Genomic DNA, 21122 nt, shown 5'->3' with positions numbered 1-21122 from the left:
GAGAGAGAGAGAGGTCCTCACTTCTAGTTTTGGATTACAGCTTTTGAGGTGGAGGGTGTCTGCTGGAAGAGAAAGTCAACATGCCATATGGTACTGACCACTTTTCACTCCTGGTGCCAGGCCTTTCCTGGAAATACTGGGATTTTGGGGACAATTGTCTTTATTTGAGAGGGAAACTCATCTTTCTGGGGAAAACGTGCCCTTCCGTGTGCTCCGCCAGGCAAGGGATGCACTGGGTAATTTCTCTCAGGTACATGAAATGTTGTAGCTGTGTCAGGAAAGGATAGTGACTAACAAATTTCCTGAGGCTTGCAGGATCTGGAGGCACATTCCCAAGGCCTCAAGAAGTCCTTGGTAAGGGGAGAAGGAGAGGAAAGCAGGCAGGAAGGTTTGACAGCCATGATGCTGACCACATCCAGCTCCTGTGGGGAGCAGGGGATGTGGGGCACCCCTGAAAATCTGGCTTCCCACTTTTTCCTTTTTGTAAGGGGCCTGAAAAAGAGACTTTCCTCTACTTTCTCCTCCCAACCACAGCTCAGAGTGTTTTGGGTTTGTGCCAAAAGCCAAAACCCAGCAGCTCTGCAGATTCTGGTCCCTCAAATACCCATTTTCCTCTCATCCCCCATACTGACCGTGGACTGTAGCACGGACTAGCACTGCTGGGCTTGGGTGGCTGCCCCAGGGAAGATGTGCTCTGCTAAGAGAGGCTACATCTGGTGACCTGCTGCTTACCCATGGTATGTTTGTACTCAGGATGGGGTTTTTGTGCAAATGTATTCTGTATCTGAAGAAGCCTCAGAACAAGGACACTTCTTGTGCTCCTGAGCACAGCAGCAAGACAGCATCATCTTCTTTGGGGAAACTCAGATAGGATTACTATCTCATCTGCTGCTGGAGAGAGCAAAGGACCTGCTTGGTTATTATTCAGCTGCTCAGGATGCTGAGACAGCATTGCTCTCCTCCCTAAAGCAGCCTGGCTGCTCAGTGTACAACGAGCACGTGACTTTTCAAAACTCTAAGATACACCTGTAGAAAACCCAGAGAGGAACCAGTGAGCATAAACCCAGAAATCAGCTCATTCACTACTCCTGGTCAGTCCCTGAACATGGCCTCAGCATCACAGGAGCTTTAAGAATAAATCTGAAGGTGGGCTGAGACAGAGCTATGGCTGGAGAAGACGGTCCATGAGCCAGTCTAGAAAAGCTCACCAGTGTGAAATTATACCTGAGACATTTTTATCCATCTCAGTAGATAGAAGGTGTGGAGAACTCTTTGTAGGGTGAGGAATCAAGGGATCATGCAGACATGCGAGTCAGAGTTAGTTTATTTATTTTTCACAGTAATAACTTTACAAGTGAAAAGGGATTTCCAATCTTTTTACAACCTGCTAAAGGTAGAAAGATTTAAAACTCAAAATCTTTTTCTTAAAAGAAAGACAACCGTCCTTGCTAGTGGCAAATGAACCTCTGCTCAGCTTGTGTCCGATTGGGATCTCAGAAGACTATCCAACCTATTAAATAAGATATTCATCTCCTGAGAACAGCCTTTGTTGTTTTCTTTTATAGATCTTTGTTCCTCCTGTGCTGTAAGGTCTCCAGGGCATGGCCTGTGTTACAGAGCGCCAGATGTACTATCTGATTTTAGGAGATCATAATTATGAGGAATATGTCAGAACAACAGAAAACTTCATTTAAAAACCCAATTAAAGCTGCCGAGTGACAGCTACGTACTTGTGTGTTGCATCACCTCCTAATCCCAGCAGCTTCCATGTGGAGAAGGGAGTAGTTAAGGATATCATAAACCTTAGATATGGATATCATAAGGCCCATATGAGATGGGGATTTTTCTGACTCTAAGTTAAAATTGACACATATTTTGTGGTGGAGCAGCAAACCTGAGATCTGTTTTGGAGCAGTAGCCTCAGGATCCAGGGTCTGATGGGTGGGTTATCCTTTCTCATGAGTAGTAGGACACTTCACAAGACATTCTGGATAAAGAAATATAAAGGTAACTGTGTGTCTGGCACTGGGCTTGCACCAGCACAGGCCTTGCTGGAGCACCTTCACCAGCAGAGACCTGGAGGATGGGATGCTGATGCCATCACAGCCATCCCCATTGCTTGGGGGGCCACAAAGGATGGGCATTGATATACAGGGTGGGGGGAGCTTTCAGGTGGGTTTTTTGAGAGGTAGGATGGCAAAAGCTGAAAGAGGAAGGAGGTGAGAAGTTTCCAAAGCCTCCAGCACGGCAGCAGACACCTGCTTCTTCCAAAACCGGCTGAACCTGTCTCCCTGCCATCATCTCTCTGCGGTTTTAGGGTGATTTAAGCCCCCGGCCAGCTGAAGGGCACGAGGCTTGAGGGCTGCACCCTCCTCCTGTGCCAGGCCAATCTCTTCCTCCCCAAAAAGGGGTTGTTTTCTCTGTTCTACTCAGGGACCTGCTGGGGCAGGTGGAGGTCTGGGCCCTGCTGTCGGACAGGCTGAGCACTTCCAGCCAGGAATGAGCCTGCCCATATGGCCCCACAGAGCCAGGAGTCAGGGATAGGGAAGTACAGTGTGGTTTTGCTTGGTTTGTTTTTAGGAAAGGAGATTTTAAGTCTTCTTTTAAAAAATATGATAACGTTTTTTGGAAATTTTTTTAAAGATAATAACCTTTTTAAATAAAAGCAGAATTCAATACTTTAAAAAAGTTTTTTATACGAGTTTTATTTTGATTGGAGAGTTTTAAAGTTAAGAGATTAGGAGGAAAATGTAGAATTTATCAGTTCTTAAAAAACAACCAAACAGGAGAATTTAAGATTTTATTTTAAAAGGAGAATTTTAATTTATTGGTTTTTTAGAGGGGTTTTACGACTTCTTAAAAAGAAGAATTTAAGGTTGTTGGGGGAGGTTTTAAAAGAAGAATTTAAGACTTTTTTTTTTTAAGAAGAATTTCAGACTTTTTTTTTAAGCAGCCGAGGTGACGGTGCGGGTTTCGTGTGTGGGGCGGGGCTCACCTGGCGGGGGCGGCGCTCACCTGGCGGGGGTGGCGCTCACCTGGCGGGGCGGGGCCCGGCGGGGCGGGGCGGAGGTCGGCGCGGCTCCGCGCTGCGGAGCGGAGGGAGCGGGGCGGCCGCTGCCGCCGCCCAGGAGAGCAGCCGGAGCCGCAGCTGCAGCTGCGCTGCCGTGGCCGGGCCGGCGGCAGGTGAGTGAGGGCGGGCGCGGTGGGGCCGGGCCGGGCCGGGCCTCCGGGCAGCGGCTGCCGCTGCTTTGCAGCACGGGGCGCGGCCCTGCCCTGCCGCAGCCGGGCCGGTACCGCCGAGAGCGGCGCCGAGCAGGGGGGCTGCGGCTGCGGCGGGGCCCCTGGCCCCGGGTGTCCGCTGACAGAGCCGTCCCCGGGGCTGCCGGCGGCTCGCCCGCCTGGCAGGGCCCACCGGGGCGGAGGACAGCCCCACGGGGCTGCAAAGTGGGGCAGGGGCGGCGAGCAGCTGGCTTGGGGCAGGGCGCCGCAGTAACCCCGGCTCCCGTAAGGAGAGCCCGGGCTGGGGTGACTGGGAGCGGCGTTCGGCACCGGCGAGACCCCGAGCCGCGCTGCCACCTGCCCGGTGCCGCGCCGGTCGTGTCCCGGTCGGTCGAGCACCGAGTGGCTTTGCCTCCCACCTCCCCGACGCATCCCCAGCAGCCCCGGCCCACCAGCACGGTGCACCCAGGCCCTGCTGGCAGAAGCAGCGGCGCGGCCCCACCGGCGCGGCAAACGCTGTCCGGAGCCCCCAGCGGAGGAGCCGAGGCGGCGTGGGGGTCTCAGCTGCCCGTGCCAGGAGCCTCCTCCCCTCGCATCCGTGGGGCAAAACCGCCCGTCCTTTCTCCCTTCAGAGACGTCTCCGGCTCCCCGAGGAGAGGGGTTAAATTCCTCGATAAGAGCCGTGCTCCAGCCGCATACTTCTGATGCCTTCTGTGAACTCTGCCGGCAGGTTGGCAGGTTGTTTCGTAACTCTACTTGTGGCCTGCTGCGGGGGGGAGAAGGGGGCGGGACGGGACACCAAACTCCTCTCCTGGCTTTTTTTTCCCTGCCCTGCAACAGCACTTTGTAATTGCAGGTTAGAAACCCAAACGTGGGTTCAAGGGTATTGTACAGAAGAAAGGGTCACAGCCGTGCACCTCTGACTCAGAGTGGCTGCCTCAGGCACAGCCCATGGCACTCCTCTTGGGATGGCTGATTTCAGGAGAAATTGGGCGGAAACAGACGAGAAATGGTCGAAAGAGGCGAGGCGGGAGCTTTGGCTGCTCCTCGCCGTGAGCCGGGGCCCGCTCCCCGGGATGCCGGTGCTAACGGCGCGGGCCCGGGCCCCGTGCTCTGCCGGGACTTGCCAGGCAGGCACCGGGCCCCGGCAGCGTGTGGGAGCACGAACGCCAGAGCTCCGCTGTCAAATGGCGGAGCCCTGGCGCCTGCCGGGATGGGGCAGCGGTGCTGCACACACCTGTCAGCGCACCTCGAGGGGCAGCTCTGTGGGGAGCTGCACTCCTCATGAGGCAGGAATTGCAGCTCTTCTTAGAGAGAAGAGAGCAAACCGTGTGCACATGCTGTATCTGCAGTGGGTAGGAGTGGGAAGCGTTTTCCGAACGCTGCTGGTTTTCCTTATCAGGCAGTGCCGGTGATGTCTTCTCAGGAAGGAGTTGTGGGGAAGGGGGGATGTTCTTACCTTCTGCTGGTACCGTTGGAATGCCAGGAATCCTCCCACATCCCAGTTATCTGCTGGGGGAGCCGGAGCACGGCGCCTGGACTCCCTCTCAGCATAGCTCCACTGGCTTCCCTGTGCCCTCTTGAAAGAAATGGCATGGAAATCCAGAAGCTCCCACAAGTGCATACATTTTCCTGACGCCTTTCTTCCACCATGTTGTTCAAAGTTGCGAGGCCAGGGAGTGCCGCTTGCAGCACTCACAGGATTGGGCACTGCAGTGCTGGGGGTCCTGCACTCTTTCCTAGCAAGGGGATGCCAGTTGCTCTAAAATATAAAACTCTTTGCAAATGAGTGTGAGAGGGACATGGGAATTAGTTTTGCCCAGGTCTTAAAGAGGCAGACCCAAGCAATAATCTGCCAACATGGGTGTGTTGTCCACCTCCACAGTGGAGATGTGTCCTGTGGCTGCCTTCACTCTTGCCACGTGCTGCAGGGAAGTATTGCTTGAGTGCAGCTGCATGGTCCACACTGGTTCATCCCTTCCATGTTTTCCAGCATCTCTCTGTCCTGTCTTGTTCATGTTGTCTTCTATAGGAAAAGCCTCCAGTGGTGGCTCGGAATTGACTGAAGTCCATGTTCTGTTGTTTCTCCATGTGCTGGGGAGGGAATGCTTTGGGACCAAATCCAGACAAAGGGTTAATGCTGCCTGGCTGGGAGGCAATGATGTGTGTGCCAAGGCTTCAGAGCAGAGTATTTTCTGGAGTCATGCAAGGTTGGGTGCTGTGGTGAGCTAGGTAGAAATCCAGGTGCTGCTTGACAATGGGTTGCTCTGTGCCCAAGTTTAAATAAAGGCGAGGGACACTTTAAGTGTCAGCTCTGTGTGTATGCATTGTTTTCAAGAGCATCTTTTTAAAGGATGTTCTTCCATCTGTCCCAACTTGTCTAAGCCCTTGTAAACCTGTGTATTCAAATGAAAGCATAAGCGTGGCTCCACTGAAGGTTTTTAACAGAATCCTATTGTTGTAAAGGATTGCTAACATTTTTATGTCCTTCCATTTTTCAGATGCCAGGTTCAGGAGCTCCTAAAAGCGGCTGATTATCTGGCTTTTTGTGGGCTGGACTCAGCATTTCTTGAGGGTTGGGGTGCTTCCAGCTGCCCCAGGCTAGTCATCAAGAATAACTTGTTGCTAAAAAAGAAAAAAAAGTGGGGGAATAACCTGAAACACTTTTTAACCAAACACATGGATGGATCAGCCCTAAGCTGGATGGAAACTTTGGGGCAGTTGAGCACCATCTGAATTTGGGAAGGTTTTTTCTACTGCTTCCTAACCATGCTGCAGTTCAGGTCCTGCTGAAACTCTTCATCTTTGGAGCCACATGCTCAACCTTCCCGTGTCCTCCCTGGTGCCTCCTGCATATCTGGGAGGACTGACAGTGGAATGTCACAGTGCTCTCAACAGCCTTTTGGCATCCAGAGCCCTCCATGGATGTCCTGCATGGTGTTAGACCTAGCACTGGGCTCCTGTGAACAGCAGGAACTCTGGAAGCACCTAGAGCATCCTGCAGGAGAGTAGCTGTGTTGGCAGAGAAGCCCAGTGAGTGGCAGCTCCCCTTTGCTCCCTGCTTTTCCTGCCAGCCCAAGGAAACCATTGGCACCCAGATGGTGTTGTGAAGCTGTCTGACTGGGAGAGCACTTGTAGGGTTCTTGCTGGTTTAGTGACTCCTGCTGTGAGCATTGCTTTCCCCAGGAAATATGAGTGTGCAGCAGGGAGCTGGTGTCTGCCTCTGGATGCTTGCCTGAGGCAGCCAGTGGTGTGCAGCAGGTTAGATAAACACCATAGGCATCTCTAGATAAGAATAAAGATGGGTTGTGTTGGTTTTTTTGGAGGCTTTGTGGTTGCTGTTTTCACTTGCCAATTTTTATTCTCTTTTCCAAGTTCTGGCAATGTTTGGAGGTGTCAGCGCTCTGTTTTGCTAAGAGCCAAACATAATTGCAGTGGGAATGCTGGGTGGACCTCTTTGCATGTTGTGATCGGTGCTGGCTGGTTCCTGCAACACAAACACACACACTCTTCTCTGAGCTTAATTGTCAGAAAGCAGCTCGTGATCTCCCTGGGTCTTGACCAGTATGCCCAGGTCTTTGCTTGATGGTGTGTGCCTGTAGAAAGTTAGGTGTTTCCCAGGATTGCTCTGAGGTCATCTCTCCTTCCTCTATTCCCTGCCCTGATTCCTCTGGGATGGGACTTTCTCAGGGCAGCTTGTCAAGTCCTTGGGGTCCCATCCCAAAGGAGTGGCTCTGTGAGGCTTTCCCAGGGCTAACCCAGCCTGGGCACAAGGTTGTACCACATCATACGTGATCCAAGGTATTCCCACCTGCCCACCATCAGTGGGGAAAAAAAGCTGTGTCTGCACAGGTGTTAGTGCATAAGGGATTCCTGTAGTTGTTTGAGGGTTTTTGCTGGGTTTTTTAAAGACCTTTTCTATTGCTCTTTCTAGTCTTTTAAAAATCTTGCAAACTCAGCGTTGTATGTTGGGAAAGGACATTTTTTTCTCCCACTCTGGAAAGGAAGCATCATTGTGACCCAGGAGTGGAGGGACTAGAAACATGGCTTTGAATCTTTGAGATGCTGCATGCTGAGGACTAGCTGTCCCTCGAAGCTACTTCTCCTCAAGTACTTTTTGGAGTGCCTTAATGCAGTTTGAGGATTGCCTAGACTGAGACATTGGATTTGGTCTTGTCCTCTTTTAATTCATTTGGCTTTTTAATGACCTGCTGGGAGGTCATTAAAGGAAGTTAGGCTAGGAAGTTCAAAAGTACGTATTTCCCCAAAGCAATCCCATGTGAGCATTAGTTGCATGAGGATTAAGTACCTAAATGCTTCAGAAGAAACAATATATTTTTATTGAGTCTCCCACTCTGTGCAGGCAGGATTGCTGGCCCAGTCCCCAGCATGTGTTCCTATCCCATTTTGGTCCTTCAGGTATCACTGAGTGCTTGACCTATGTATGGAGCAGGAGGTGGAGTCCTTTGCTGGCATTAAAACCCCTTCAGCCAAAGGTCCAGCAAGGCAGTTTGGGGGATTAGAGTTGGTCATGCAGCCATGATTTCCATCACTTGTAGGACTGTGATTTGTACCCCTGGATGGATGTCCCAGGTGCACTTGCCTCTCTGGAGATATGCCGTGATTTTACTGCTTTAAAGAGCTTATTGTCTCTGGGTGGGTTCAGGCAGGGATTGATAGCACCTCCACCTAATTAGTCATGTGCCAGGTAGTGTGAAAGCAGAGGCTTCTAAATTACCCAAGGGTCTTATCAAAGGTTTCAGCCAGGATTCATTCTGAGTCTCTTGTTTATTTGTCTTCGTGTCTCTGTATGTGAGAGAAAGGAGCCTATTCAGCTCTCTGAAAAGGGTTATTAAAATCCTTTTTAATCCTACAAAGTTATAAATAAATATCCATGACAGCATGCACCTGCGTATTCATCATTGCATCCTCTCTTCTGGACACCCAGCAGTGTGTCCTTGACATGGGGCTGCTTTCTGAAGCAGGGTAGGAAACTGCAAGTTATTCTGGAAATGGAGAGTAAAATCTGGAAGGTTTATCCCTAGTTGTGCATTTGCTAATTTGTTAATTACCCTCTCCTGTAGGAGGAGAATTGGAGTGGAAAGAGGATTGCCGGTGGCTGACACCAGCACTTCTAAAGGAGGATGGAAGGCAGGTTGGAGGGACAATATTTGTAGGTCATTTGGCTTTTCTATGTCCCCGGTCCTACTTGCAGGAGAGCTACAGAGCCTGAATTTTCCTGTAATCCTATGGAGATTAAATTCTTGATTAATTTGACAGGAGACAGGGAGAGTGTCTGTCTCCACTTGCATTATAGGTTGCCAAGGCTCATCTCATCCTCTGGGCTGGACTGGGCGAGCATCTCAAGGAAGCTGTGCTTTGAGGGTCGTTTCTGACTCTTCTGGAGGCATTGGGAGAAAGACCTCATTGCTTGGGTTTTCCCCATTTTGGTCTCATCCTTGAACGTGCAAGGGAATGGAAATTCTCTTTCTCTTCTTTGGCTGGGGAGGAGTATTTCCAAGGCTTGAGCAGGCTCTTCCCTCTCAAGATTCCTCCTGTGTTCTGTGTGGTGACAAATATAACCTGTGTTCTGACATGGGGAATGGACTGTGTGTAATAACAGGGCAATGTTCACAACTTGCATTGTGCTTTCGCTGATGACTGAATGCTGTGGAAGATGAACACAGCAGACATTCTGGACCTGCTGGCATATGAGTGCCATAGTTGTGTTTGTGTGGATGCTTTGGCAAATACCCCTCAGAGCTTGCCTTTTAAGAGCTATATTGTGAGTCATCCCCTAAAGATAATGCACCAAATCTAGATCAGCCTAGAGCCCCAAGATACCTAGACCTAGTCTTGCCCCTGCACTGGGGGCAAAGCTAGGTCCATCCTGGGCATGGCATCAGGGTGCACACAACTGCACAAGAAAAAAAGAGCATGGCAGTGCAATAGCCTTTCGTCTTTCCCCTCTAATCTACACACTTGCTAATTTTTCTTCTCCCCCTTGTGAAGAAACTACGGATTTACTTCCAGCTGCTTTCATGAAGTCACTCTTCGCATGTGGGACTGGGGGTGACAGTAATGGTTACAGGAATAGCAGGTGCTGCCAATGGTTCCCTTGCAAACCTTTGTGTTTAGGGCAGACTTTCCTAGCCAGCCCTGCCAGCTCTTCTCCCCCCATGGACAATAACCATTAGTGCTGCAGGGGAGAAACACGATGCGGGAAGGTGTGAAAGATGATCCTTCCGCTTCCAGGCTGAAGCGCTGTAATGTGAGTGTGTGCAGTAGGTGGAGGGGTGTTTTTGCTGCTTTTAATTTATAATGAGCTTTTGGTTGGTGGCTCATCTGTGGGGTGGACTGACTAGTAATCATCCCTAAAATGTCACTGCCTGTGATTCTTGATGTTTCACATGACTCTCAATGCTGACCTGCCATGGCCACAAATCTTAATCTTAACTTGTCTAAGAGGGAGAGAAGGTTTCCCTGCTTTTTCACAGTGCTGTTTCTGAAGTTTCCATGTAGGTCTGATGCTGTAACAGGCCCAAAAGCTTGGGTTAAAAACTAGAAATCCTGACAGGTGGGGTTGGGATGGAGTGAGTGTCTTTGACATCAGTCATGATGTGAGCCTCCCTCCCCTAAATCCCTGCTGAAGGCCATCACCCTGAGGACCATCCCCATCCTGCATCACAGCCCTGGGCAGGATTTGTCCCTGACTCTTCCTGCCCTGCTCAACATTGGCCAGCCTCCTCAGGCATGTTAGCATGGGTCTGTAATTTTTGGGAGGAAGTGGAGCAGAAAACCTCTAAGCCTCTATTTTTCTCTTAATGGGGGGTTGCTGACATGGTGCTTATGGCTCTCCAGAAATCTGTCTCTTTGGGCAGTTCCTGCAAGATTGTAAGATCCTTGTGTGGGACAAGTCCCCCGTGGGCTGCCAGAGGATTTTGGTGGTGGTCTGTGACTTCTGGCTCAAGTCAAGCTTTAGCTCTCGAGCATGCAAATGCCACAAGACATAGTTTTCCTTTGATCTCCTTTAGTGCAAAAAGCCCTTGAAACACGGATGTAAGTTTTGCTGATGCCAAGTGTGCATTATGTATTGTAGGATGCCCCCAGCAGAAGCTGTTTGCTATTGAAAGGCAGCAGACCCTAGGGAGTGTTTGGGCTCGGATCCATCCATACATCCCTGGTAAAAGTGCACCATCAGGTTAAATTACTTATTTTGGTAATTGGCTAAGTTTTAGGGCTTTCTGTCAGGTGCAACATATCAGAGTAGGGAGCTGGATGGGAGATGATGGGTGAACTGAGGATATGGGGTTATTATGGCTTCCCCTAAATAAGCTGCTTGGGCGTGAATTAGAGCCCCATCCTGCTGCTTCCTTGCTCCTGGGTGCTTGTGGCTGCCTTGCGTAAGAGCTGGTGGCTTCCTTAGGCCTGGGGGCTGAGAAGCCCTTGCACACCCTCCCTGTGACAGTGGAAGAGTAAAGAGCTGCCTCTCTGGGCTGTGACCACTCTGGCAGGACTCGTTTGTCACCTCTTGAGCTTGTTTAACCCATGTCAACTCTTTGTGCAGGGATGAAGTTAACCCATTTTCTGCTCCAGTTTGGAGCTCTGTGCAAGCATCTCGCCCACACTCTGATAGCCCCCACGGTGATGGACAGGACACTGCCCTCTTTGGTAGGCGACCGTCTGGACTGCCTTGCACCGGGCCAGGGGATGTGTTCCTTCAGGATCCTGGGGCCAGCATCCTCAGGACGAGCTGGAATGGTGGAAAGGTCATGCACCAAGTGGCTGCAGGCAGGGGCTTTGCCTGGTGCTCCCAGCTGCGGTGGCAGGGAGCATCGGTGGTTGCCAGACTCTGCTGCACGGACAGCTTGTTCAGAGATGTGGATGGTCATCTGTGCCCGGCATGGGAACTTCCAGCCTGGGAAGTGCCACGGCATCAAACCTTGCTGTACCTGATCCGTGCTCAGTGTTGGCCCTGCTGGTCAACCCTGACCACAGCATCGCCTTCTGTCCTGGGATGGACATGGCATGGAAAGCCCAGCAGAGCTGCTCAATCCCTGCAACAGCTCAGCCAAGGACAGGTGATGCCACTCCAAAAGAGGGTCCCGAAGCAGGAAGATACAGTTCATGGTCTGGAGGGAAACCTGGACCATGTTCCATCCCCTCCAGCCTGCTGCAGGTGCTGTCAGGAGGCTTCAGTTATTTATGGATCTTCTCTGTGTTGGTCACCTGAGTAACAGGGAGACTTCTGCCCCACCAGAGGTTTCAGCAGATGGGCAAGTACCATCTCCCCTTTGGTGCCCGGGAGCTGGGCCTGGTACTTCGAGCAGGGAGAGACATGAGGAAGTATTAAATAGCTGCTGGATGTGTCACCGCAGCAGTTGATGCAGGGCAGTGAGTCACAGCCAGCCTGCCAGCGCCCCGGCATGGAGGATGGCAGCACAGGGCCACCCCTCCCCTCCCCTCTTGCTGCTTACTCATGCATTGGGTTGGGGCTTTTTTACTGGTGTGTCTGCACACGGCCAGGATGAGCGTCCCCCTGGCACTGGGTGGGAGAAGAGCCAGAGGGTCAGGTTCGAAGTAGAAATAAAACAACTGAGAGCACCCCAGCATTTTCCTGGACTGCATCCAAAGGGATGCAAAGCTGCTGGTCCCCATGGACACCTTGGTGCTTCAAGGATGGCGGGCTCATCACAGCCTGCTCCCAAGTACAAATGCAGTTTATTAACTGTGAGACTTTGACTCTACCCTCAGTCCAAACCCTGACACGAAAGGCTGGTCTTCTGGATTCTTTTCACTTTTAATTAGGCTTTCTTGGAAGCCTTCCCTGTGGTGCTGCTTTCCTGCCACCTGGCCCTGTACCCAGCTCACTGCCAGGGGGTGGACATAGTGAGGGAGGTGAGTGAACCTGCAAAAATGGGTGAAACCTTAGTGCTGGCAGGTTGCCCATCTCAAAACCTCTATTCTGGTCTCAGATGGTCCTTTTCAGGAGCTGTGGTAGAGGTGGTTGGGGTGCTTTGGGATTTGGGCTGCAGCAGGCCTTGCTGTTGGGTGCAAAATGGGTGGATTTTTTCCAAAGTGGATTTTTTTCTTTTTTTCTTTTTTTTTTTTTAATTCTTGTGTGTGGCGAGTTGTAGTAGAAAGGCTCTTGCAAAGTGCTTGCAGTCCTTGGCTGGAAGGTGCTGTCTCAGCTTCTGAGAGACCCCATAGGATACACAGCAGGTGGCCCTACAAACCAGGGGTGGTCCTCACTTCTGTGAGAAGGGTGACTGGCCGATTTTCTTGGCTGGGTGTGTATCATTTCAGGGCCAGGGGAGGTCACCAAACCCTTATGAGTCCCAGCAGCCATCAGGATGGCAGTTTGCAGGAACAAAATGTGTATCCTCCTGCACATGCAGAAATACTCCATCTCCTCTTTCTTTAGCCTGACAGTTTCAGGGAGGCTGGGAGACAGCAGTGCCAGGAATCAAAATAAAGCTGCAAGATCTGAGATTTTTAATTTTTAAAAAAAATTTTTTTTTAGCGTCAGCATTTGAAATTCTGACTTTCAGTTAGGAAATCTGTTGAAGTCATGGTATGAATCATCCCTACCCTCAATTTCAGGACCCATCACATGGGGAAAGGGAACAGAAAATTAGTCATTTTGTTAATCTGCTTCAAATAAAAATTATTTAGAAATCTATAGTGAGGAGGGGATAAGAATAAAATGAGCAGCTGTCATGTATCCTGGCACCCACAGCCACCTGCTGGCTTCCCTGGTGCTGTTTTGGGGCAGGGCCTGGCAGCTGCCTGCACTTCTGGTTCATGATCAAAGTGACCTCCTAGGGCAAATACAAACAGAGGCAGCTGGAAACCTGCCTTCTGCTGAGAAGCTGCTCTTCCCCAAGAAAAGTCATTCTTGCCCAAAAAAGAGTCCATTATTTCTCCTAGCCGGTGGTGTAATGAAGACACCCACTATTAATGCAGGGGGTCGGCAGAGAAACTCATGAATAGAGGGGTCTATTTGCAAGTGGAGCAATGAGACTCTCCTCCAGCTGCTGTGGTTTTGAGTGGTGGTAAAGAACTGAGTGGGTTACAGCAAAGGTGATGCTGGGGGCAAGGTGAATGTTTTTAGGTTTATTGCCTGGTGGGTTTTTTTGAACTAGGGTGGTGCTGAGTGCAGCCTGTGATGTCCCTCCCAAGCAGGAGCTGAGGGGTTCGAGGAGCATTGCAGGTGCCCTCAGATAAGGACGGGCCTTCATCCTGTCAGCTCCCTCGTGAGGCCAGGGATTTAGGGGAAGAGGGGCAGCCAGGCTGGTTTTGGGTGGGAGCTGATCCTGCCCAGAAGGCAGGGGGAGGGCAGGCAGAGAAAGGAGCAGCCCCCAGCCCTATTTAACAATACCCTTCAAGGGGACAGATAACATCCTGTATCTGACAGCGAGCTGGAGATGACTCCCAAGACCCCCCCAGAGGTTACAGCAAGGACTTGCAAGGATCTAAGGAAACAATAAAATCCATTGGATTTTGGGGTGCTGGAGAATGTGGTGGGGGATATGCCCTGGCTGCTTTTTGGGGGGTTTCTCTTACATGAGGAGGAAAGCTGGCTGCCTCTCTTGCAGCTTTTTGGCAGCGGTGTGCCGCATGCTGGTAAATGATTGCCTGGAACATGGGCCAAGGCGGGGCTGGAGGTTGGTGCTTGGTTTGAACCCGGACGGGTGCTCGGGACCCGTGTGCCGGCAGCCATCCTGCTCCCACAGCCCACAGCATTCAGCAGCCACTGGATTTTGCAGGCAAGGTGAGACTGTTTGGTGTGACTCAACAAGCTGGGTTATTTTTCTTATTTATTCTTAAGCTCCTGACCACCTTACTGGTCACAGCGCAAGAAGGCGGATTTGAGACTAGTTTGGTCCCTGGCCAAGGACGGGGGGGGGTGAAGAGGGAGTGCTCTCTGAGGTGTGTTGTGCTCCAGTTTTGGTGTTAGGGTGCTGCTGAGGGGGAGGTTGGGGGGTGGTGAACAACAGTGGCTTCAGAGTGAGTTGGGTGGTGCCGCAGTGGCACCTGGACTTTGCTCCATGCCGGTGGACACTTGCAGCCTTGAATACACAGGATTGAGGAGTGGTGCCAAAACACGGCTTTAAATTTAAATCTAGCAAATTCTAGTGGTTTGGGGCTTACAGGGAGGTGGGCCGAACCCAAGGTGTCCTTCAGCTCCACAGTTTTCCCCGGTCGCTCAGCCAAGGCAAACATGAGCTCAGCGCCGAGGTATTTGCAATGGCTCATCTGTGCCCGTGTTTTGGAGGTGGGCAGGGAGGTGGCACCAACAGGACCTGGCACCTGCGCAGAACGTCCTCACCAAGCTGTGTCTTCCTTGGTTTCTCCTTGCCTTTCTCATACCATGATTAAAATTCTTTGTCACCGGAGACAGGACCCTTCAAGCCCTCCCTTTGATTACTCAAGTAGGCAACAAAAAATAATGAAGAAGTGGAGTTTAACCTAAGGTCACACTTTCTCACGGTCTGGCTGCAAACTTGGGACATCTGGAGGAGAGGGATGATGGGGCTGCAACTAGCCAGGTGAGGTTGGGAAAGCAGTTTGTGACCCCCTGGATGGAGGGCCTGGAAATTTTGCGTATGTTACTCCATCCAGGGCTTTCAGACAAGACTGATACTGTCAGAACCAGTGTTATAGCAGGGAAAATAGGTACATCTTTTCACGGTGTTTGAAAACACTGTAAGCTCAAACATTGGAGTTCTTTACAGCTTGTGCTTAATTTTTTAAAATTTATGACAGTTGCAGTTGTTGAGCTGCTGGAAGAGCAGGAGTTGGGTGTGCCCAGGCTAACAGGTGTTACTTTAAGGTAGTAGTAGCTACTGGATTGGAGCTGAGCTGTGCCCTGGTGTTGGTCAGAGCCTGGCCTTTGTCATGGGTGTTTATGCCTGGCTCCCCCTCCCAAACCCTACCTTTAGTCATGCTTTTGTTCAGAAAGAGGCTTTATTTTAATTTCTTAATCCCTCTCTGATAAATTGAGATGGATGTAAATATGAAAAGATTAAAATGTGCACTATCTGCACCTTCCCTCTATATCATTGCAAAAGCAGGCAGCTAGCAGTTCCTCTGCCTTTTCCAATGCAGTTTAGAAAATCCCTCACTGCCACTGTCAAATTGTCAGAGAAATTGCAGTGAAAGTCCAGCAAACCCATTAAAAGTCTGTGCTCACAGCAAAAATAACCTGGGCATCTTTTGAGCACCACACAGGCATGCAAACCCCATCGTTTCCCACCACGGGAAGATTTGGACCCACTGTCCAGACATGAGGGAAGAAAAAAATATTTTCTTTGCAGATGAATATCAGTGTTTAATAACATCAGCAAAAAGGCAATCTGTGCAGAGGGTGGCAGGGAACAACTTCTTGGTCTAGGATTCACCCCATGGAATGATGATTTAATGACACCGCTTTTAAAGCCTCTTGCATTCCTTGTTAGTGGCTTGGGATGGAAACCTTGTTTCTTTTCTCTGCACAGGCAGCCTGTCCTGCAATGACCCAGAGCACCTGAGGCCCAGCAGCCGTGGGGATGGAGCTGAAGGTCTGGGTGGATGGGATCCAGAGGGTCGTGTGTGGAGTCTCAGAGCAAACCACCTGCCAAGAAGTGGTCATCGCCCTGGCACGGGCCATTGGTGAGCCATCTCCATCTGCTGGGGGAACGCCCCATCTGCAGGTTCTTCCTGGGAAGAGGAGTCCTTGGGTGGGTGGAGGTCTTGCTCTGTGGTGGTGGGGATGCCTGTGGGGCAGCAGCTTCAGCACACCCCTGCTGGCCTCTGCTTTCTCGACCTGATGTGCTCACCTCCTCCCGGCAGGTCAGACGGGCCGCTATGTGCTGGTGCAGAAGCTGCGGGAGAAGGAGCGGCAGCTGCTGCCGCTGGAGTGTCCCTTGGAGTCACTGGCCAAGTGCGGGCAGTATGCCAACGACGTGCAGTTCATCCTGCGGCGGACAGGCCCCAGCATGGCCGAGCGGCCCTCCTCGGAGGGCGCTCCCCAAGCTCCCGAGAGGACGTTCATCCGGGCCAGCTTGCCCATCAAGCCCAGGCTCACCAGCATAGATGGACCCCGTTCCAGGGAGCCAAAAAAATCCATGACCTTCAGCCTGGGTCCTACAGGCTCCAGCGACCTGTTCACTGTGGGCCGATGGAGGCACCAAACACGGGATGGGATAGACTTGGAGGGTGGTGGGATTGTCCAGCCCTCCAAGGAGGAGCTTTTTAGGAGAGTGCTGCAGCAGCAGGAGCAGCTGCATTCATTGGAGGCCCATGGGGACACCCTAGAAATGGACCTACAGCTCTGGGAGCGCAGCCGGGTTGCCGGCCAGGAGAATGAGATTCTCTATCTGGAGCAACTGGTGCGGAGGAATGAGACGGAGCTGGGTGAGGAGGAGTTTTGGCAGAGTGAGCTCCAGCTGGAAAAGGAGTGCGAGCGGGAGCGGCAGGAGCGGGTTAGGAGCCTGCGGGCCAGCCTGGAGGAGTACACCCAGAGGATATATGAGCTGAGTGTCCGGACTGAAGCCCTGCAGGAGGAGATCCAATGGGAGATGGCTGAGAGGGCCAAGAGGGGGAAGGAGATCTCTGTGCCCAGTCCCATAGAGCTAGAGGACATGGCCACCAAAATGAAAAGGGACCTGGAGGCCAAGGTCAAGCAAGGCACCCAGCTGGAGAGCAACCTGGCCAGCGTGGAGAAGGCCCTGGAGGAAGCTGAAAAGAACCTGCAGGTAGATAGGACTGAGTTGAGCCACCCCATGGGGTGGCAGGACCTTCAGGGGTGGGTGGGACCAGCTTGCCAGCCGCATTAGACCAATGGGTTGAGTGGGGTTGGTTACCACACCTGTGCAGTGAACTTGGGGCTGGGTGCACAGCTCTCAGCAGCAGTAATCACTGTCAGAGGGACACCACCATTCTTGTTCCACTGGCACAGGGTCCCACACCCATCGCTCTCCGTGCAAGCTGCGTCTGGGCTAATGCTCCTGCTGACCAGTGCACCGGGAGCACAGCATCACCCTGCTCCAGCACAGACAATGGTGCTGGAGCAAGTGGTCCATGTGTGGGGTTGGTGGCATTGGCACAAGGGTCAATGTCATCTTGGATGAAGGACTCACAAAGGGGATAGCACAGGTCCCCATGGTGCCTGTGCACAAAGCCTTTTGACCATGCAGGGCTTGGGCTCATGGTGGGAGGCTGCACAGTGTGGAGATGGCAGCTCTGGGGCTGAGCCGTGGTGCCCCCCCAGCTCACGGCTGGGGGCTGTGCAGTGTGGAGATGGTGGCTCTGGGGATGAGCTGTGATGCCCCCCAGCTCGCCTGTTGCAGCCTCCCAGCATCGGGGGGTCAAGGGGCTGCATGACTGCCGCCGTCCACCCACCGGGTCCTTTTTAGTGGAGCAAAACGGGGAAGCTTTTATCCAGCCGGGCCTTCCCCAGGCTGCCCATACTTTCAGCGTCTTTCCTTGAGCATCTCATTTGCGTTTGGCATCTCCCGGCACGGCGGCGGCCGCCGTTTGATGGCTGCTCGCACCCTCTTGTGGAGATGCAGCAAAGCAGGGCTGTTCCCAAACCAACGCCTTCTCGTCCCCACTGTCTGGGCACCCCCCTTCCTACGGGCCCTCGGAGAGGGGCGACTGAGCCACAGTACCCCTGAGGTCCCCTCTGCTGGCTTCGGCAGGGTGAGCCCCAGCGGGGGAGCAGCCCCAGGGGATGAATGCAATCTGGCTTGGGGCATGGGGGGAACATGCGGCTCACCCTGTCCCCCCCTCGGTGTGTGTTTTGCAGGCCCAGACCCAAGAGCTGGAGGAGTTAAATAAGGAGCTGAGGCAGTGTAATTTGCAGCAGTTTATTCAGCAGACGGGGGCCACGGTGACCGTCCTGCAGGCCAGGTCGGAGGAGGACGCCCAGCCGGAGCCGAGCCCGTGCGAGCTGCCAGCCTACCGGAGAAACGGAGGTCAGCACGCTGCCGCTGGCTCGGCCGCGGGGGCTGCTCCGCGGGACCCCTGCCCGCTCCCTGCCTCCTTCTCCAAGGGGTCAGCCCCAAGGCTGACCAGTTCTCCCCTGGGCACTCAGGTTAGGCAGGTGGGGGTTTGTGTGCTGGCATGGCAGTCGCTCACCACTCCAGGGGGTTGCAGAGATTTGCCAGCCCTGGGGCTCCTTCCTCCTCCCCATTGAAGCCTGGGGGCTGCTCGTAGACATGCACAGGAGTCGGATCCTGCATTGCTGCTTTTGGGGCCGAGGTGGCTGCAGGGAGCTTTCCTTCGAGGCCTCGCTCATGTCACCACAGCGGCTGCAAGCAAAAGGCAGGTGGCTGAAGGCCAGCGTCAGTCCCCAGGGGCTGTGGGCTGGTGGGGACATGCTCTGGCCGCCAAAGACCTTTCTGTATTTGGCGAGGGAAGGGTGGTGCCCAGGGCCTTGTCTGCATCCTCACAGGCATGAGAGGCGGCGGCGGGGGGTTCTCATGGAAAGGGACCTGGTCATTTCTCCTGCGGAGCACCCGGAGCGGGTGACGTGACTGCCCTGCGGCACTGCGGCGGCCGTTCCCAGCGAGCGTGGGAGGCCGAGCCCTGCCTGAGCTGGATGTTTTTCCCCATCCTGTAGGTTTTTCTCCCACCGCTGGCACCGACTCGCCTCCCCAGGTCAGCACCAAGCAGCTCCTCGGCCATCCCAGGACCCTGCCGGAGCCCCTGGTGTCCAGCCTGAACCCCGAGGGTGCGTATGTTCTCGTGGGGCCCTGGGAGCCTGAGCTGGTCTGCAGAGGATGGGTGGGAACAGGGGAGAGGCTTTTGCTGCCCAAAATGGGCTGCAGAGAGCAAGCGTGTGCTGGTGGTGGGAGGCCAGAGCTATTTATAGATGCCATTAGGAAGCGCAAAGCTCACACTCCGGCAGTTTCTGCTCTGCTGCCAGGGGCTCTCACGCTGGCAGCCCGGCTCTCTGCCCTGCCAGGAGCTGTGGAGGATGGTTCTCATCCCCTGTCCTGCCACTCTGTATCCCCTAGGGTTAAGACCTTGCTCAGTTGGGATGGGGAGAACTTGTCTCCTGTCTTTTACAGGAGCTACTTTTGCTCCATCTTAGTGACCAGTTCACCCCAAAACCCTTTCTACCTCCTGTGACTCTCTTGTCACCTTGCACCTGTTTTTTGGGTGCAGCAAAAGTGAGCTGTTGTAGGGACACCTCCCTGCCATGGTGATGCTGCCTCCACCTTGGCATCCTACTCCCACCCACGCCACCTTTGCCTCAGCAAAGCCCTGCTGCCATCCTCCCCACAGCCCAATCCATCCACCTTCATCCTTCAGGACACTGCAGCAACTGCATTTCCATCTCCCAGTCCAGGCTTTGTGCTCGCAGACATCCTGTTTTCCACTCCCCTTTTTGCAGGTGTTCACCCACCATGGTGGGATTGCTCAGGTGGTTTTTTCTCTTGTCTTGCAGTTGTATCAACCAGGCAGAGCATCTGGAGGTAGAAGGGCCCAGGCAGTGGAGGATCAATTGCCTTCAAAGTGTAACTGTATAAATAAACCATATTATATATATATATATATATTTTATATTTTTTTTTACTGCTTTATATTGTGAATGGATGTGGATGGCCAGACAGAATATTTTTACAGACTTTAAAGTAAAACTAGAGACTGAGGACACAAAACAACCCTCTTCCCCTGAGGATGAAAGCGACTCCCTTCTAATTTTTTTTAAGCCATTTCTATATTCAACAGAAAGCAGCAGTGCATCCATTCTGCATAGCCTTCTCAAAAGACCCATCGTGCATTTGGAAAAGTCCTTGTTCCTTTGACTAGGGGAGCGAAGCTGCAGTGGAGACCTGCGTGGAGGCTCACCTGGATGGAGCAAGTTAACAGATTTTACAGCAACTCGTCACAGCAAGCGGGGCCGTGACAAACAGCCTCTTCACTGGCTGCAGGGGAGGCACAAAAGCAGCTTTAAGACAAATTTCTGGCCCCTCTTTTTTTATGTATATTATAAGAAACCTGTAGGAGAAACCCACTTTCCGTGGTGCCATGGACCACGCTTCAAGACAGCACACAGCGGGAGCTTGTTTTTCTTAAATCCATTTAATTTTTCAACTTCTTTTTAAAATAAAAAAATTGCAGAATGAGCCCTTCCCCAGGGGTGATGTGAGTGGGGAACAGGAACAAAATACTCTTGGTGACATTTCCCTGATATTTTAATTTTTTTTTTTTTTACTTGATGGCCAGTAGTTACCATTTTGTTCATCTGTCCCAGTGGGTTGCCTTGTATTTTAATTGCAAAGCCAAAGTGGTTTGGGGAGGGGATGAGTTCATCGGGGAGATCCCCGAGCCTGTTTTCAACGTATTGTATGCAAAAGATGTGACTTGGGCTCAGCGTTCACCGTGAAACCCCGCTTCCTCTGTGCAAATGTAAATCCTGTGCGCCACAGATCCAATTTTCAATAAATCTTTGGGAAAGGATTTGAGCAAAGCGAGTGTGAGCGTGCTGTTGTGGCCAGGGTGAGCCGTCCCTGCCGGCGCCTGCTTCAGTGCCTGACGGCCACATCCGAGCGGTTTGTGCACCCCGCAGCTGCCTCTTCCATTTCCAAGCCATCTCTTTCTATTTGCCGAATGAGAGCTGTGAGTATTTTATAACCGAGTCTTATGCACACAGTGCTCTTTTCTGCTTTTTTTTTCCCCCCTCTCCTTTTTTTTTTTTTTTTTTAAATCACGAAGTGCTTTACAACCAGGGGATGCAGCTTGTCTCCGGTGAGATGTGGCCATCTCTGGGATGAAACATGGCAGCATTTTAATAATGCACAGCAGCAGCTTGGAGCATTTTAGGACAGGAGGTGAAGGGAGTGGTGCTCGGCTGCAGACAGGAGCAGGTAAGGGGAAATTTCCCGTTTGCCTCCAAGCCTCTTTGTCCG

The 21122-nt window shown here is 52.3% G+C and overlaps 1 protein-coding gene and 1 long non-coding RNA gene across 6 annotated transcripts in view; one reads left to right on the top strand and one right to left on the bottom strand.

The window, feature by feature from the left end:
- The window catches only part of LOC121669412 (ras association domain-containing protein 8-like), a 44386-nt gene extending 23708 nt beyond the window's left edge, over positions 1 to 20678 (top strand). For 2 of the 5 annotated variants that reach the window (XM_042038325.1, XM_042038324.1), the window contains exons 2-6: positions 15720 to 15873; positions 16054 to 16958; positions 18011 to 18179; positions 18827 to 18937; positions 19658 to 20678. In XM_042038325.1, coding sequence (XP_041894259.1) covers positions 15771 to 15873; positions 16054 to 16958; positions 18011 to 18179; positions 18827 to 18937; positions 19658 to 19689 — 1320 coding nt within the window. In that variant the 5' untranslated portion in view covers positions 15720 to 15770 and the 3' untranslated portion in view covers positions 19690 to 20678. Of the gene's footprint in view, positions 1 to 3074; positions 3184 to 13597; positions 13994 to 15719; positions 15874 to 16053; positions 16959 to 18010; positions 18180 to 18826; positions 18938 to 19657 lie in introns of those variants that run through there. The other 3 variants (XM_042038322.1, XM_042038323.1, XM_042038326.1) reach the window with 3 other exon arrangements.
- LOC121669414 lies at positions 18058 to 18830 on the bottom strand. Its single transcript, XR_006017751.1, has 2 exons — positions 18657 to 18830; positions 18058 to 18515 (listed from the first exon to the last, which is right to left on the bottom strand). It is a non-coding gene; the product is annotated as an uncharacterized LOC121669414 (long non-coding RNA).
- Positions 20679 to 21122: the final 444 nt, after the last annotated feature.

This window comes from Corvus kubaryi, unplaced genomic scaffold (genome assembly GCF_017639235.1).
Source record: "Corvus kubaryi isolate FWS band 111438036 unplaced genomic scaffold, C.kubaryi_AGA036_p1.0 37392, whole genome shotgun sequence".
NCBI lineage: Eukaryota > Metazoa > Chordata > Aves > Passeriformes > Corvidae > Corvus > Corvus kubaryi.
The sequence above is the reverse complement of the archived record's forward strand: the minus strand, read 5'-3'. Positions and strand labels throughout refer to the sequence as shown.